This window comes from Macaca thibetana, chromosome 8 (assembly GCF_024542745.1).
Source record: "Macaca thibetana thibetana isolate TM-01 chromosome 8, ASM2454274v1, whole genome shotgun sequence".
Lineage (NCBI taxonomy): Eukaryota > Metazoa > Chordata > Mammalia > Primates > Cercopithecidae > Macaca > Macaca thibetana.
In genome coordinates, this window is record NC_065585.1 from 134,004,359 (window position 1) to 134,018,831 (window position 14,473).

The following is a 14,473-nucleotide window of genomic DNA, read 5'->3' on the forward strand; positions in this document are numbered from 1 at the left end:
TAGATGGTAACTACAACTATATTCTCTTTTCGAAGAAATAATAATATATTTAAAGTTAGTAGTATATGTGTTCCTAAACATGATTTGCAATTTCTTACAGATTTGTGGGATCACTGGGTACCATCATCATAAAATGTAAAGATTTTCGAATTATTCAGTTGGATATTCCTGGAATGGAGGAATGCTTGAATATAGCCAGTTCCATTGAGGTAAGGATTTTGGAAGCAAAATCTAATGAAACATACTTTTATATTATGACTCATTGTAGCTCTTCCATTTCTTCATTAGATAATTTAGTCATGTTCTCTGACTCAAATACTGAAGATTGATAGGAAAAGCCTCACCCTGGTTCACTGTTATATGAGTGTAATGGGACTTTCTTGACTTCCGGCAGTGTCTGGTGTTAACTCGTTTTATATGAACAGCTCAATTCCATGAGTTGCTTGGAATTCCATGGAATTGCATTTCCAATGGCTTTATGGAATTTCCATGAGTTCATACTGGTTAAATAACAGATACTGTTTCACTTGAGTGTATATGAATTCTTATTTAGGGAAACCATTAGAAGATTTAGTAAAGAGGTTCTTGGGAGAAATTTTAAAGTTTTGCTTGATGTTTTATGTTCACTATACAAACCTTGGTATTTTCTCAGTGCCGAAGACTGTGAACTTCTTTTTCTTTACTTGAGGTTTGTTCAAGTAAAATCTTATATGGAATTCTAAACCAATAAAATAGATACCGTTAGAATTGCTTTTAGTCACATTACAGTGAGTAGATATGGCCTGGGGGGACCTAGAAGCCCTCATTGACTCGACTATTCCCACCTGCCCTCTAGAGAGTTCCTCAGAGACACTGCAAACCACTAGTGAGTTAACCAGTGCACTGTTCACTTCTCTACCAGGTTAGCAGCTAGAAGTGAAATTGTTTCTTCTTGAATATACTAGTATATCTTCTGTAATAAATACAATTCTAAAAATTTGAATAGAAATATTAATAAATTACAATATTGTACTATATCATTACTCATATATATACGTTATTACATGTATTAGTATATTATTGAATCATAGCAGAGTTTGATTCTTGATTTCACCACTTGGTAGCTTGTGACCATTGGTAAAGTACTTAACATCTCTCTGATTTGTTTTCTACTTTTTATAAAACAAAGATAATAGAACCGATCTTTTCGGACTGTTGTAAGAATTGTATTAGTTGATGTGTGTCGAATACTTAGTGTAATACTTGGTAAATATCAGCTACCATTTGAGGGTCCTCTGTCATTACTTACTATAATTTTATGGTGATGAGTTTTTTAAAAAATTGTGGTTAGAAAACACCTAACATAAGATTTACAGTCTTAACCATTTTTAAGTGTACAGTTTAGTAGGGTATAATAACTTTATTCACATTGTTGTGCAGTAGATCTGCACTACTTTTTCATCTTGCAAAATTGAAACTGTGTTAAACAACACCCCATTTTCCCTCCTCTCCAACTCCTGATAACCCCCTTTCTACTTTCTGTTTCTCTGAATTTGACTACTTTAGGTATCTCGTATCAGTAGAATCATAGTACATAGTCTTTTTGTGACTGGTTTTTTTCACTTAGCATAATATCCTCACAGTTCATCTGTGTTGTAAATTCTGACTTTTTGAGGCTGAGTAATATTCCATTGTATGTGGTGAGACTTTTTATTAAAAAGTTATTTCTTTTCTAAAGCAAGTGACTATCACCAGTGATTGTAGTTTTTTGTTTGTTTTTAGTAATCTGAATTTTCATGTATCAATTAGCTTAAGACAGGGTATGTTTGCTTTATATTTATATAAACAATATTGAATATTGGCTCAGATGACAAATAATATAAATTTTACTTGGATAGTTTAAATGGAAGAGCTCACACTGTTTTCTTTCCATTCTAACCAACTATTTTGATATACACTGAAATTTTAAATTGCCTTATTTTAAATTATTGCCACTAAATTATGTCAGTTGATCTTAGGTTTATAGTACTTTCTAGACTACTATAAGGGCATAGATTTTTTTTTTCCATGTTTGTATAACTAATCTGGACTTTGTGTCCAAAAAATGCTATCAGCTTAGCTATTAAAAATGGGTAGAAAGTCTTAAAAATCCGTAGGTAGGATTTTAGTGATTTTTAAAACAGGAATAGAGAAATAGAGAAAAAACTGTTATAGTACTAAGTAAATGGTACATAACACATTTCTTCCTGCCTTTGTTGAATTTTACTTAAGGAAATGAGAAGATGAACTGAACTGTTTGTCTTACACATCTGTCATTTGGAAGTAATGCATGATGTTGATTTGATGTAATTTGTTAGGTTGAATGAGAATGCATGTAGTTTATAGACTGTTAAATTGAAATAATGTCCCACTATTTGGGCATTTGGGCAGAGGAACATTACCCACTTCCATTGAGCATGTGTGTGTTTATGGGTTTTGTGTTTTTTTTCAGTTAGGAGATTGGATTTTCACTGACCAGTCTCCGTTTTTCTTATCCCTTTGTGACAAGTGATCTGTAAGGTGGCTGTTTGGTTGGTGTCAGAGATGCTGTCTGTGGTGAGGCACAGTGGTAAAGGGAAAGGGGAAGTGTGCTACCCACTTGCTGACGCTGATCAGTTGTTTAAGTCGCTGTATATATTTTAAAGCTCTTTAGAAACTGACTGATCATATAGAAGACCTTAGGACTGAAAAGAAGCCATAAATTATGAGCTCATTTGACCTCAGAAAATGAATGATCTGTTAAATGTGCTTACAGCATAGTGAATAACATAGTGAACCTGTCCTCTATCCTTTTCCTGGCACACAATCCCTCCTGCTAGCCCTCCACCCTTCCCCGAATACATCTGGATGTGATTTATGAGTAACAATTGAATTTCTCATATAGCATAGCTGAGATGTCCTTTGTAATTAGGAGTCCACGTACTCAAATATATTCAGCTGCCACACATAGAATCCCATTGGAAGAATAGCTGGCAAGTGCTCAGTTCTCTAAATTGTAGCAATAAGTTGGTGAAACTTTTTTTTCTGTGTTTCACCTGCCTTTGGAATTGAAATGTTTTCAGTTCTCTCAGCATTAATGTGTTTAAAGGAAAATACCTCTTTCCAGTGACATAAGATCTCAAGATGAAATGTGAATGCTTATTGCCTATCAGAGTGGTTGCTGACTTGCATTTAAAATAGTGGTGGTTCTGATTGATGGCAGCCCTGAGTTAGGTCAGACATGGACACTGGCTGTTCTGCTTCTGGTTGGTGTGGTTGGCAGCCAAAGACAATATAAATGTAGGAAAAAAAAATATGTATATACATTTATATGGATAATGGATTATACAGCCATGCTTCTCTCTATTTTGTTTTATGAGGTAGGGGAGAAGGTTTCATGATTTATAGGTGGATAGAAGAATAACTTTAGTTGGGGATATTTTTGCTAAACTGCTGAGCTGTATGTCCAGTCTACTATTGAGTACTCATGGGCCTATCCTTTTGCATGCCTGGTCTTCCTCTGACCTGGAGGGAGATGACGGCATTCTGAGCATTGCTGTTGGGCTTCCTCCTCCCGTCCAGGTGAATGTTGCCATCATTCCTGCAGTTTGAATTATGCTAATTGATATGGTATCCTTTTCCCCTCCCCACCCCACCCCCCCAACCCCAGTCATGGAAATGCTTTTTTCCATAATCCCCCTGACAGAAGGAAGAATCTGCCTAGTGATAGAGACTGTTCTGTCTGTCTGTTCCTCCCATCTACTCAGGTTTTCATATGTCTGTTATCCAGGATTCAAGTGCTCCAGATCAATATAGGCCCATTTGGGGATGATAGAGTTATTGCCCCCATTTGAGAATAGATCCCTGCAGCATAAAGATATGATGATACCTGACCAAATGGCATACCAGTCTAGGAAGGGAGGAAGTGAACATTGATGCAATTTCTACGTATGTAGAGCATGTAATAGCTGAAATTGGCCAGGTGTGGTGGCTTACGCCTGTAATCCCAGCACTTTGGGAGGCTGAGGTGGGCAGATCACCTGAGGTCAGGAGTTCAAGGCCAGCCTGGCCAACATGGTGAAACCCCATCTCTACTAAAAATACAAAGAAATAGCTGGGCATGGTGGCGGGCACCTGTAATCCCAGCTACTCAGGAGGCTGAGGAAGGAGAATCGCTTGAACCCGGGAGGCGAAGGCTGCAGTGAGCCAAAATCGTGCCATTGCACTCTAGCCCGGGTGACAAGAGCAAAACTGTCTCAAAAAAAAAAAGCGGGAATTATTTTCGATTTTATTATGTGCCAGACACTGTTCTAAGCCTGTTACACACATTATCTCTCTTAATGCTCCAACAACCCTATGAAGTAGGCATGTTATTTCCCCCATTTTACAGTTGAGGAAACTGAGGCACAGAGTGGTTACATGGCTTTCCTGCTGCACTGCTAGGACTTGGAATTTCAGTTCAGCATTCCAATTCCCATCTGACTGTAGACCTCTAAGTTGTATCATCCTTTTTTACAGTTACTAACCCACTCTGATTTCAAATAATTTACATAAGTTTATTTAGGTAATACTGGATTTTGAGCTAAGACCTTACTGCCTAGCCAAAAACTGATCCCCAGAAATACTTAGACCTTTTTATTAAGCTTTATTAAGTGATGTCAAGAGGTGTTATTTGATTTTTCTTCTAGAATTCATATGCACATTTTTTTGTTCTTTTTTTCATCCTGTCAACACTTTTGAGTGTGTGTTATGTGTCAGATGCCTTGTTAGACTAGAAGCATGGAAATCAGCTTCGTAAGACTGTAATTGTGTCTAGTGATAAACACAATGTTAGAGAAACATACTGAGTGCCCATCATTATTAGACCATGTTTGCTTAATACTAATTTGTCACTTAGAATGTGTTTCCAATTGTGGGTGTTTCTTTTTTGTCTTTCTTTTCTTTTTGCCCCCAGGCATTGTCTACCCTGGACTCCATCACTCTGATGTACCCTTTCTTTTACCGTCCTATGTTTGAAGTGATAGAAGATGGCTGGCATTCCTTCCTTCCTGAGCAAGAATTTGAACTCTATTCCTCAGCTGTGAGTTAACTTTTGAGAACTGTGGATTATGAGAAGTAACCCAATACCTTATTTGACTTGTGAAAATGATCACTTCTTTTGAAGAGTAATAAGGTGAAGTTGACTTATCCATTCCTAATCTTATATTTAAAAGGATTGAAGCCATATAGAGTATGATCTCTGATCACAAAGGAATTAAATTAATAATCAATAATTCTAAGATATCTAGGAATACCCCCAAGTATTTCTAAATTAAACAGAGCACTTGTAAATAATCTATGTGTCAAAGAAATTAGAAAACATTTTGAACTGAATGATAATGGTAATGTAGCATATTGAAATTTGTGGAATATAGACAGCTAAGGCAGTGTTTAGAGATAAACTTATAGCTTTAACATTTTTACTAGAAAAGAAAGAAAAGCCTAAAATTATAGACCTAAGCACCAACTTAAGAAGCTAGAAAAAAAGAGCAAAGTAACTAGAAAGAAAAAATAATAAAAATAAGAGCAGAAAGCAATAAAATAACTAGAATAAGCAAGTTTAGCAAAGTTGGTTGATCTAAGATCAGTATACAAAAATGAATTGGCGACAAGCAATCTGACAATGAATAAAATATTTAGGAATAAATTTAACAAAAGAAATTCAAGATCTATACACTGAAAGACACAAAACATTGTTGGAAGAAGTTACAAGATATCTAAATGAAAGGAGAGATATAATATATTGTGTACATCAATTGGAAGACAATATAGTTAAGGTTAGTGGTTGGCTGACTTTTGTGAAAGACCATTAGATAGTACATATTTTAAGCTTTGCGGGTCGTGTGGTCTCTATTATCACTGCTGAACTCTGCTGTTGTTGCATGAAGCAAGCAATCAGATGGGACATCAATGAATGGATGGTGCTATGTTCTAGTAAACTTTATTTGCAGAAACAAGCAGCAGGCTGGATTTGGCTCATTACAGTGGCAGTTCTCCCTAAATTGATCTATAGAGTCAGCGCAATCCCTGTTAAAATTCTAATAGGTGTTTTTGTAGAAATGGACAAAATGATATAAATTTTATGGAAATGCAGATTTAAGTATATAAGTTTGTATGGAAAGTCAAAACAGCTTTGACAAAACACTTGATTATAAAACTTACTGTAAAGCCACAGTAATCAAGAGAGTATGGTATTGGCGTGAGGAAAGACATAAAGACCAATGGAACAGAATACAGGGTATAGAAATAAACCTTCCCTTTAATGGTCAGTTGATTTTTGATAAAAGTACCAATAAAATTCAATTGGGAAAAGATAGCTTTTTCAACCAATAGCATTGGAGCAATTGGATATCCATATGTAAAAAAAGATAAACCTAGACCCTTACCTCATATCATCCACAAAAATTAACTAAAATGTATTATAGACCTAAACATAAGAACTAAAACTATCAAACTGCTTTAAGAAAGCACAGTAGAAAATCTTTATGACCTTCAGTTAGGCAAAGATTTCTTAGATATGACACCAAAAGTGACTGAAAGCAGATAAAGCAGATTAGTGATTTCCTAGTATTGGGTGTTACACAGGTGTATACAGCAGTCAAGACTCATGAAATTGTGTAGTCAAAATGGGTCCAGTTTATTTTTTATAAGTTTTGTTGACTGAAAAGAAGATAAAAGAATAATGCAAAGGTTAAGTAGCTGATTAGAAACAGCTAAGGAGAAAATAAGTGATTTGGAATATAGATCCGAAATAATTACTCAGAATACGGAACAGAGAAGGAAGATGGAAAAACAGAGAGGTTAGACACATGCATGCGTAATAAAGGAATAAGATCCAATATTTATCGCATGGGAGTTTAGGATAAAAGATGATAGAGGCTGGGTGTGGTGGCTGACACCTATATTCCTAGCACTTTGGGAGGCTGAGGCAGGCAGGTCACTTGAGCTCAGGAGTTTGAGACCAGCCTAGGCAACATGGCGAAACCCCATCTCTATGAAAAAATTTAGCTAGGTGTGATGACGTATGCCTGTGGTCCCAGTTACTTGGGGTCTGAGGTGGGAGAATTGCTTGAGCCCAGGAGGTTGAGGTTGCAGTGAGCTGTGATCATGCTGCTGCACTCCAGCCTGGGTGAGAGAGCAAGATGCAAGACCCTGTCTACAAAAAAAAAAAAAAAAAAAAAAAAAAGAAGAAGAAAAAAAAGTTGATGATGATAGAAGAAAGACAATATTCAAATACATAATAGTTGATAACTCTCCAGAATCAGTAAAAGTTACTGAACCCTTAAGCTAAGGTATGCCAGCAAATACCATACAAGATAATAAAAAAACTTTAGACGTGTTGTTGTTCAGCTACTGAACAATAAAGCAAAGAAAATACCACAAAATTAAAGAAAAGACAAATTGCCTGCATGGTGTTAGATTAACAGAGGAAAAAAATTTGATCAATATCTATTCATGCTAAACGCTCTTAGAGTTGGATTTGAAGGGAATTTCTTTAATCTGATAAAGGATGGCTACCAAAACCAAAAACACAACAAAAACAAATCTTGTATCATTCTATCTAAGTTCAAGAATGAGACAAGGATATCCATTATCACTACTCCTAGTCAGCTCAATAAGACAACAAGGAAAAATATAGGGTATAGGGATTGAAATGAAGGAAGCAAAATTGTCATTATTTATTGATTATATGCTTGTCTTTATAGGAAAAGGAAAGAATCTTGAGATCATAGGCATTTCTCTACACCAAACACAAGTTTAAAGAGATGCAGTTAAAATGCAACAAAGATTATAGGGTTTCTAGGACTATATCTAAGAAAAGATAGTAAGACTTTTATTGAGAGAATTATAAAAATTTATGGAAAAATTTTTAAAAGCTTAAATAAATGGAGAGATAATATACTCATGGATAGAGAGACTGAATATTCTGAAGATGTAACTCATTCCCTCCAATTTATAAAGTCAATACAATCTTAATAAAAACCCCAGTTGGTTTTTACATTGAATTTGATAAAAGTTACCTGGTGGAAGACCAAAAGACCAAGAGGAGCCAAGTTACTCTTTGAAGTACAAAAAGGTGAGAGGAGGAGACTTAGCCTACTAGATACCAAACTTACTGTAAAAGCTCTAGGAGTTACTTAAGTGGACTAGTGGGACAGGATAGAGAGCACAGTACATTGGGACCGACAGAAGCCGCATTGCAGATCAATGGAGAGCCCTGTCATTCTCCAGAGTAGGAAATCAATAAATAAGATATCATAGCGAAAATTCAAGAAATAACAGTATAATCGTGTTATTTAGAAATGTAAAGCTAAACACCAAAAAAGCTAAAAATGTTGAAAATGATTGTCTTTGGGGAAAGCAAATTGGGATGGGCTAGCAAGGAACAGATAACTACATTTTTAAAAAAATAATAAATCTTTAGAAACTGTGTTTTTTTAAATTAATTAATTTATTATTTTTTGAAACAGAATCTCACTCTAGTTGCCCAGGCTGGAGTGTAGTGGCACTATCACAGCTCCCTGCAGCCTCGACTTCCTGTGCTCACGTGTTCTTTCACCTCAGCATCCTAAGTAGCTGGAACTAAAAGCGCGTGCCACTGTGCCTGGCTAATTTTTGCATTTTTAGTGGAGACAGGGTTTGGCCATGTTGCGGTGGCTGGTCTTGAACTCCTGGACTCAAGCAGTTTGCCTGCCTTGGCCTCTCAAAGTGCAGGGATTATAGGTGTGAACCACTGTGCCCAGCCTAGAAACTATGTTTTTAAAACTGGTAACATAAATAACTTCGAAAAGTGAAAAAAAATAATTAAAAATGTGATACTGTATCTTATAAAATCATTTTTTTAAAGTAATAATCTTGTCCTATAGTACATCTAACATACTTTTTAGCTTTATCTTCCTGCTCTTGTAACCCATGGTTAGGCCAACTCAGATATACAGAACATATTGAAATTTACATATAATTTGTTTTTTTTTTTTTTTTTTTTTTTTTTTTTTTTACTGTAAAACCTTTTGACAGTCTTCAAGGTGTTTTCAGTTCTGGTATTTCAAATAAGTTGTCATTTGATAGTTTTATATTATATACTTTTAGTCCTTAGAGTATTCAGTTTGAAATTATTTCATTGACTCCTAAGCTTAACCTTCCTTAGTATTGAGTTGTTACTGTTTTAAGAAAGGTTTTACCAATCTTAGTACATTTTTTACCTTTTTTACAAGAAAAGAACAAAGGACTTGACGTAGATAGTAGCTCTGTTCTCATCTGTTCTGGGGATGCATTATCTGGAGTCTTACAGTCTTACTTGTGCTTTTAGAGGATCATTAACAAACTAAATGGGACCCAGAAAAGGAAGAAGTGGGACGTTGGCCATGGTAATTGTGGATGTGCTTAATATATTTAACTTGGAGAATAGAACACTAAGGAGAAACAACTGTCTTTCAAACATTTGATGGGATACCATGTGAAATAGGGAACTTGTCCTGTGTTTTCTGAAAGTACGGTAAAAACCAATAGAGGAAGCTACAGAGCAACAAGTTTTGCTCAGTATGAGAAAGAATTTTCTAGGAACTGGTGATACCTAGGAATGCAGGAAGCTGGCCCTGAACCGTGGAGCTCCTTTTCTGTGCAGCTACTTATATATAAGCTAGAGATCCTCCTGTTAAATTCCTGAGAAATGGCTTCTTCATCAGTGAAAGTTGACCTCTAAGGTCTTTTAAAATTTCTCAGATTATTTTGTGACATTGAGATAGTTGCTTAGCTTTGAAGTATTTTGTGTTTTTCAGACCAGTGAATGGAGGCTAAGCTATGTCAATAAGGAATTTGCTGTCTGTCCCTCTTACCCGCCAATTGTCACAGTGCCCAAATCCATCGATGATGAAGCGCTTCGGAAGGTAGCTACATTTCGACATGGAGGGCGCTTCCCAGTACTAAGCTATTATCACAAAAAAAATGGGATGGTAAGTGCACAGCACTACTGCTTGATGTACTGAAAGGCTTGGCTTGGGGATCTTTTCATAGAAATGTTCCCTTTTTCTATCTGTCTGTTCACTGAAATGATTGTCCAGGTCTCCACCACAAGGGCTTCCTTAGTGTAAGCTTTAGGGAATCAGGAGTAGAGTGTTTTCTGTAGTGAGGATGTGATGCTGAATTCTTCCCATGATCCTGCTCAGCCGTATAAAAGCCCTGATAGCTTTATCTCCAGGACACTATACAAAGGAAACTAGTGTTTATTTGATGCTTACAGCAAGATTCTTCTGGTAGAAAAATGAGAAATTTCTCTGCGCAGAATAATGATAAAAGACTTGAATTTTTCTTACCCACTTTCCATGTGAAAGGTGAATTGAGCAGACGTATTTATTTTCAAAGGCGAGAAGAGTGATGCTCATGTCATTTAGTCACAACTCTAGTAAACACTGGAGTCAGGATTAAACAAGGAGTTAAGATAACTACCTTGTAATGGTGGTCTCTTGAAAGAACTCTAAACCATTCACCAGGGAAGACATTAGTATAGTAGACACTGATTTCTTGAGAAAAGTTTCAAAAGCAAACATTTCCAGATATATAGTTGGTAGGGGTAGTTTTTGGAAACAAGTAGTTAAATCCTGGAATAATGAAAAGGATGGTAGAGGCCACTGGAGAATAAATAATAGACAATCAGCTTCTGAGGTATTGGAAATGATTTCCCAAACAATGAGAACAGTGTTTGAACTTTTAAATTTTGCCACTGGTGCCTTTACTTTTTATAATTCTTGTTAAAACCTACCAACTCTATGTATGTTCAGTTGAAGTCAAGGTTTACTGGCTCATAGGCCATTATTGTCTTATTACAGGGCCAGGTCTACAGGTATTTGATTCACACACTAAATGAATTGCAATATTTGATATTGAAGAGGTGATATAATTTATTATGTGACAGTGTTTTGAGACAGAGAAACTGTGTAAAAGCTCCAGGCTTATCTTTTACAGTTATTAACTGTTATCAATACATGCAAATATTTATTTGTTTATGGATCAAATCCATCTCCAGAGTGTCACACACTGCATTGTTTTTGAGATACTCTTAATCTAATTTCTTTCTGTTTTCAGAAACTGTAAAAGCAACTGCTGTTGAATTTTCAGCTCTATTGTGCTTCTAGGTAATTATGCGAAGTGGTCAGCCACTCACTGGCACAAATGGGAGGAGGTGCAAGGAAGATGAGAAGCTGATAAATGCTACCCTCAGGGCGGGAAAGCGTGGCTACATCATTGACACCCGATCCCTGAACGTGGCTCAGCAAGCTAGAGCCAAAGGAGGTGGTTTCGAACAAGAAGCTCATTATCCCCAGTGGAGGCGAATTCATAAGTCCATTGAGAGGTAAAAGATTCCAGAGATAGTAAGGACTCTTATTAGAAGCTAATTACAGTGGGTAAGCCCTTAGCCATTTGAAAATCACAAGTGCTCAAATTAACCTATGCATTAATCTAGGGTCAATGATTGTCTAGCCATCTTCTCATTTTTTTTAGTCAGCTTTATTAAGGTTTAATTGACATACAAATTATATGTATTTGTGATGTGCACTCTGCTGTTTTGATATACATATACGTTGAGAACTGATTAAGTGAATGAACACAACTATCACCTCACATAGTTACCATTTTTTTGGACGGTGAGAACATTTAATATCTATTCTCTCAGCAGTTTTCAAGCATACGATATATTATTTTTAACTACAGTTACCATGCTATACAATAGACCTGCAGAACTAATTCCTCCTAAGTGAAACTTTGTAACCTTTGATCAACATCTCCCCATATCTGTGTCCCTTCTACTCCGACCCCTCCTGCCACTTTCTCTTCCTCTGGCAGCCACCATTCTACTCTCTGTTTCTATGAGTTTAACTTGTTTAGATTCCACATGTAAGTGAGTGCATACAGTGTTTATCTTTCTGTGCATGGGTGCCTGGCTTATTTCATGTAGCATGATGTCATCCAGGTTCATCCATGCTGTGGCAAATGACAGGTTTCCCATCTTTTTTATTTTTATTTTATTTTGTTGAGATGGAGTCTTGCTCTGTCACCCAGGCTGGAGTGCAGTGGCACGATCCCAGCTCACTGCAATCTCTGCCTCCCGGGTTCAAGTGATTCTCCTGTCTCAGCTTCCCAAGTAGCTGGGACCACAGGTGCCTGCCACCATGCCTGGCTAATTTTTGTATTTTTAGCAGAGACCAGGTTTTGCCATGTTGGCCAGGCTGGTCTCGAACTCCTGACCTCAAGTGATCCGCCTGCCTCAGCCTCCCAAAGTGTTGGAATTATAGGCATGAGCCACTGCTCCTGGCCTACCCTCTTTTTTAAGGCTGAATAGTATTTTATTGTGTATCGTACCACATTTTCTTAATCCATTCATCCATTGACGGGCATTTAGGTTGAATCCGTATCTTGGCTATTGTGAATAGTGCTGCAGTGAACATGGGAATGCAGATACCTCTTTGAGATCCTGATTTCATTTCAGATATTCGAAATACTTACCCAGAAGTGGGATTACTGGATCTTATCGCAGTTTCATCTTTAATTTTTTTGAGGAGCCTCCATACTGTTCTCCACAGTGGCCATACTAATTTACATTCCCACCAGCATTGTACAGGGGTTCCCTTTTGTCCATATTCTCAACAACAGTTGTTAAATCTTGTCTTTTTAGTAATAGCCATTCTAACAGGTGTGAGGTGATATCTCATTGTGGTTTTGAATTTCATTTCTCTGATGATAAGTGATGCAGAGCATTTTTTTTTCAAATACCTATTCACCATTTGCATGTCTTCTTTTGAGAAATGTCTGTTCAGGTCTTGCCCATTCTTTAATCAGGTCATGTGTTTTCTTGCTATTGAGTTGAGTTTCTTACATATTTTGGATATTAACCCCTTATCCAGTGTATTATTTGCCAGTGTTTTCTCCCATTCCATAGGTTGTCTCTTTACTCTGTTGTTTTGCCGTGCAAAAACTTTTTAGTTTGATGCAGTCTCATTTGTCTATTTTTGCTTTTGTTGCCTGTACTTTTGAGGTCATATCCAAAAAATCTTTGCCCAGACCAATGTCAAGAAGCTTTTTCCTTACGTTTTCCTCTAATTATTTTTACAGTTTCAGGTCTTATGTTTAACTCTTTAATCTACTTTGAGTTGATTTTTGAGTATGGTGTGAGGTAAGGGTCGAGTTTCTTCTGCATGTGCATACTCAGTTTTCCCACCACCACTCATGGAAGAAACTCCTTTCCCCATTGTATGTTCTCGGCAGCTTTTTCAAACATCAATTTGCCATAAATGAATGGATTTATTTCTGGGCTCTATTGTATTCCATTAGTCAGTGTGTCTGTTTTTATGCCAGTGCCAAGCTGTTTTGATTACTATAGCTTTGTAGCATACTTCAAAATCAGGTAGTGTGTGAGGCCATCAGGAACAGGGCTTTTCTTCGATGGGAGACCTTTTTAATCTTCTTCCTCATTATTGGTCTGTTCAGATTTTCTTTCTTCATGACTCAGTATTGGTAGGTTGTATGCTTCTAGGAATTTATCCATTTCTTCTAGATTATCCAGTCAATTTGTCAATGTGTAATTGTTCACAGTCTCTTATGATCCCTTGTATTTCTGTGATATCAGTTGTAATATCTCATCTTTCATTTCTAATTGTATTTGCATTGTTTTTCTCTCTGTTTTTAGTGAAAGAACCTTTAGCTAAAGGTTTGTCAGTTTTATCTTTCTTTTTGAACAGTCAGCCCTTGTGTTTGATAAGCGAAAGCCATGCTCTTGGAGGCCTGCAGGAGTCCCTGTCACTAGCATTCTTTCTATAAGCCAGCCCTGTGGTCTCATCACCACAAGGCCAGCTCCTCTGCATGTAGATCAGCAGTTGCTACACTGAACAGATTTGCCACATATACTTATATTTTCCTAAGTCAAAGCCTGTAGAGATTTAATTTCTCCCCATATCGACCTATTTTCGCACAGCTTCCTCCACCTATAGTCTCTTGTTTGCACTGTAAAAGAGTGATTTATAAGTGTCTCTAGGTGGGTGAATGGGAGCTGTAGCTAGAAAACAGTGGGATCGAACTGGGTTGGGTAAGGCTGCTGATGGCACTGGGTCTCTAGTGTTAGATCGGTGGGAACAGGATTGCAAATGTAAGTGGTGCTGTGTCTCCTGACCTGTCACGAAACGCAGGGCTCTGGCCTCTCCTATAGTCTGATAATCCAGGTATGTGAACTAGGTTTAATCTGTTCAGATGAGGAATAGGTTGCCATGGCAGGCATTTTAAGCCTTTGCAACAATATTTAAATATTAGTTTTTCAACCTTTAATCCTCAAATTACTGTATAGCAGGGTAAATATTTTTATAGTATTTTGAACTACTTTTCCTCTTAGTTATGTTGGAGGCTGAGTCTTTGGCTTGGTTTCTTTATCTTTCTATTTTCTGGGTTTGTT

At 36.8% G+C, this 14,473-nt stretch overlaps 1 protein-coding gene across 1 annotated transcript in view; it reads left to right on the forward strand.

Moving 5' to 3' along the window:
* MTMR9 (myotubularin related protein 9) overlaps positions 1-14,473 on the forward strand; it is a 44,502-nt gene that overhangs the window by 11,288 nt on the left and 18,741 nt on the right. The window contains exons 2-5 of the mRNA XM_050801087.1: positions 101-209; positions 4,952-5,077; positions 9,816-9,989; positions 11,169-11,386. Coding sequence (XP_050657044.1) covers positions 101-209; positions 4,952-5,077; positions 9,816-9,989; positions 11,169-11,386 — 627 coding nt within the window. The remainder of the gene's footprint in view (positions 1-100; positions 210-4,951; positions 5,078-9,815; positions 9,990-11,168; positions 11,387-14,473) is intronic.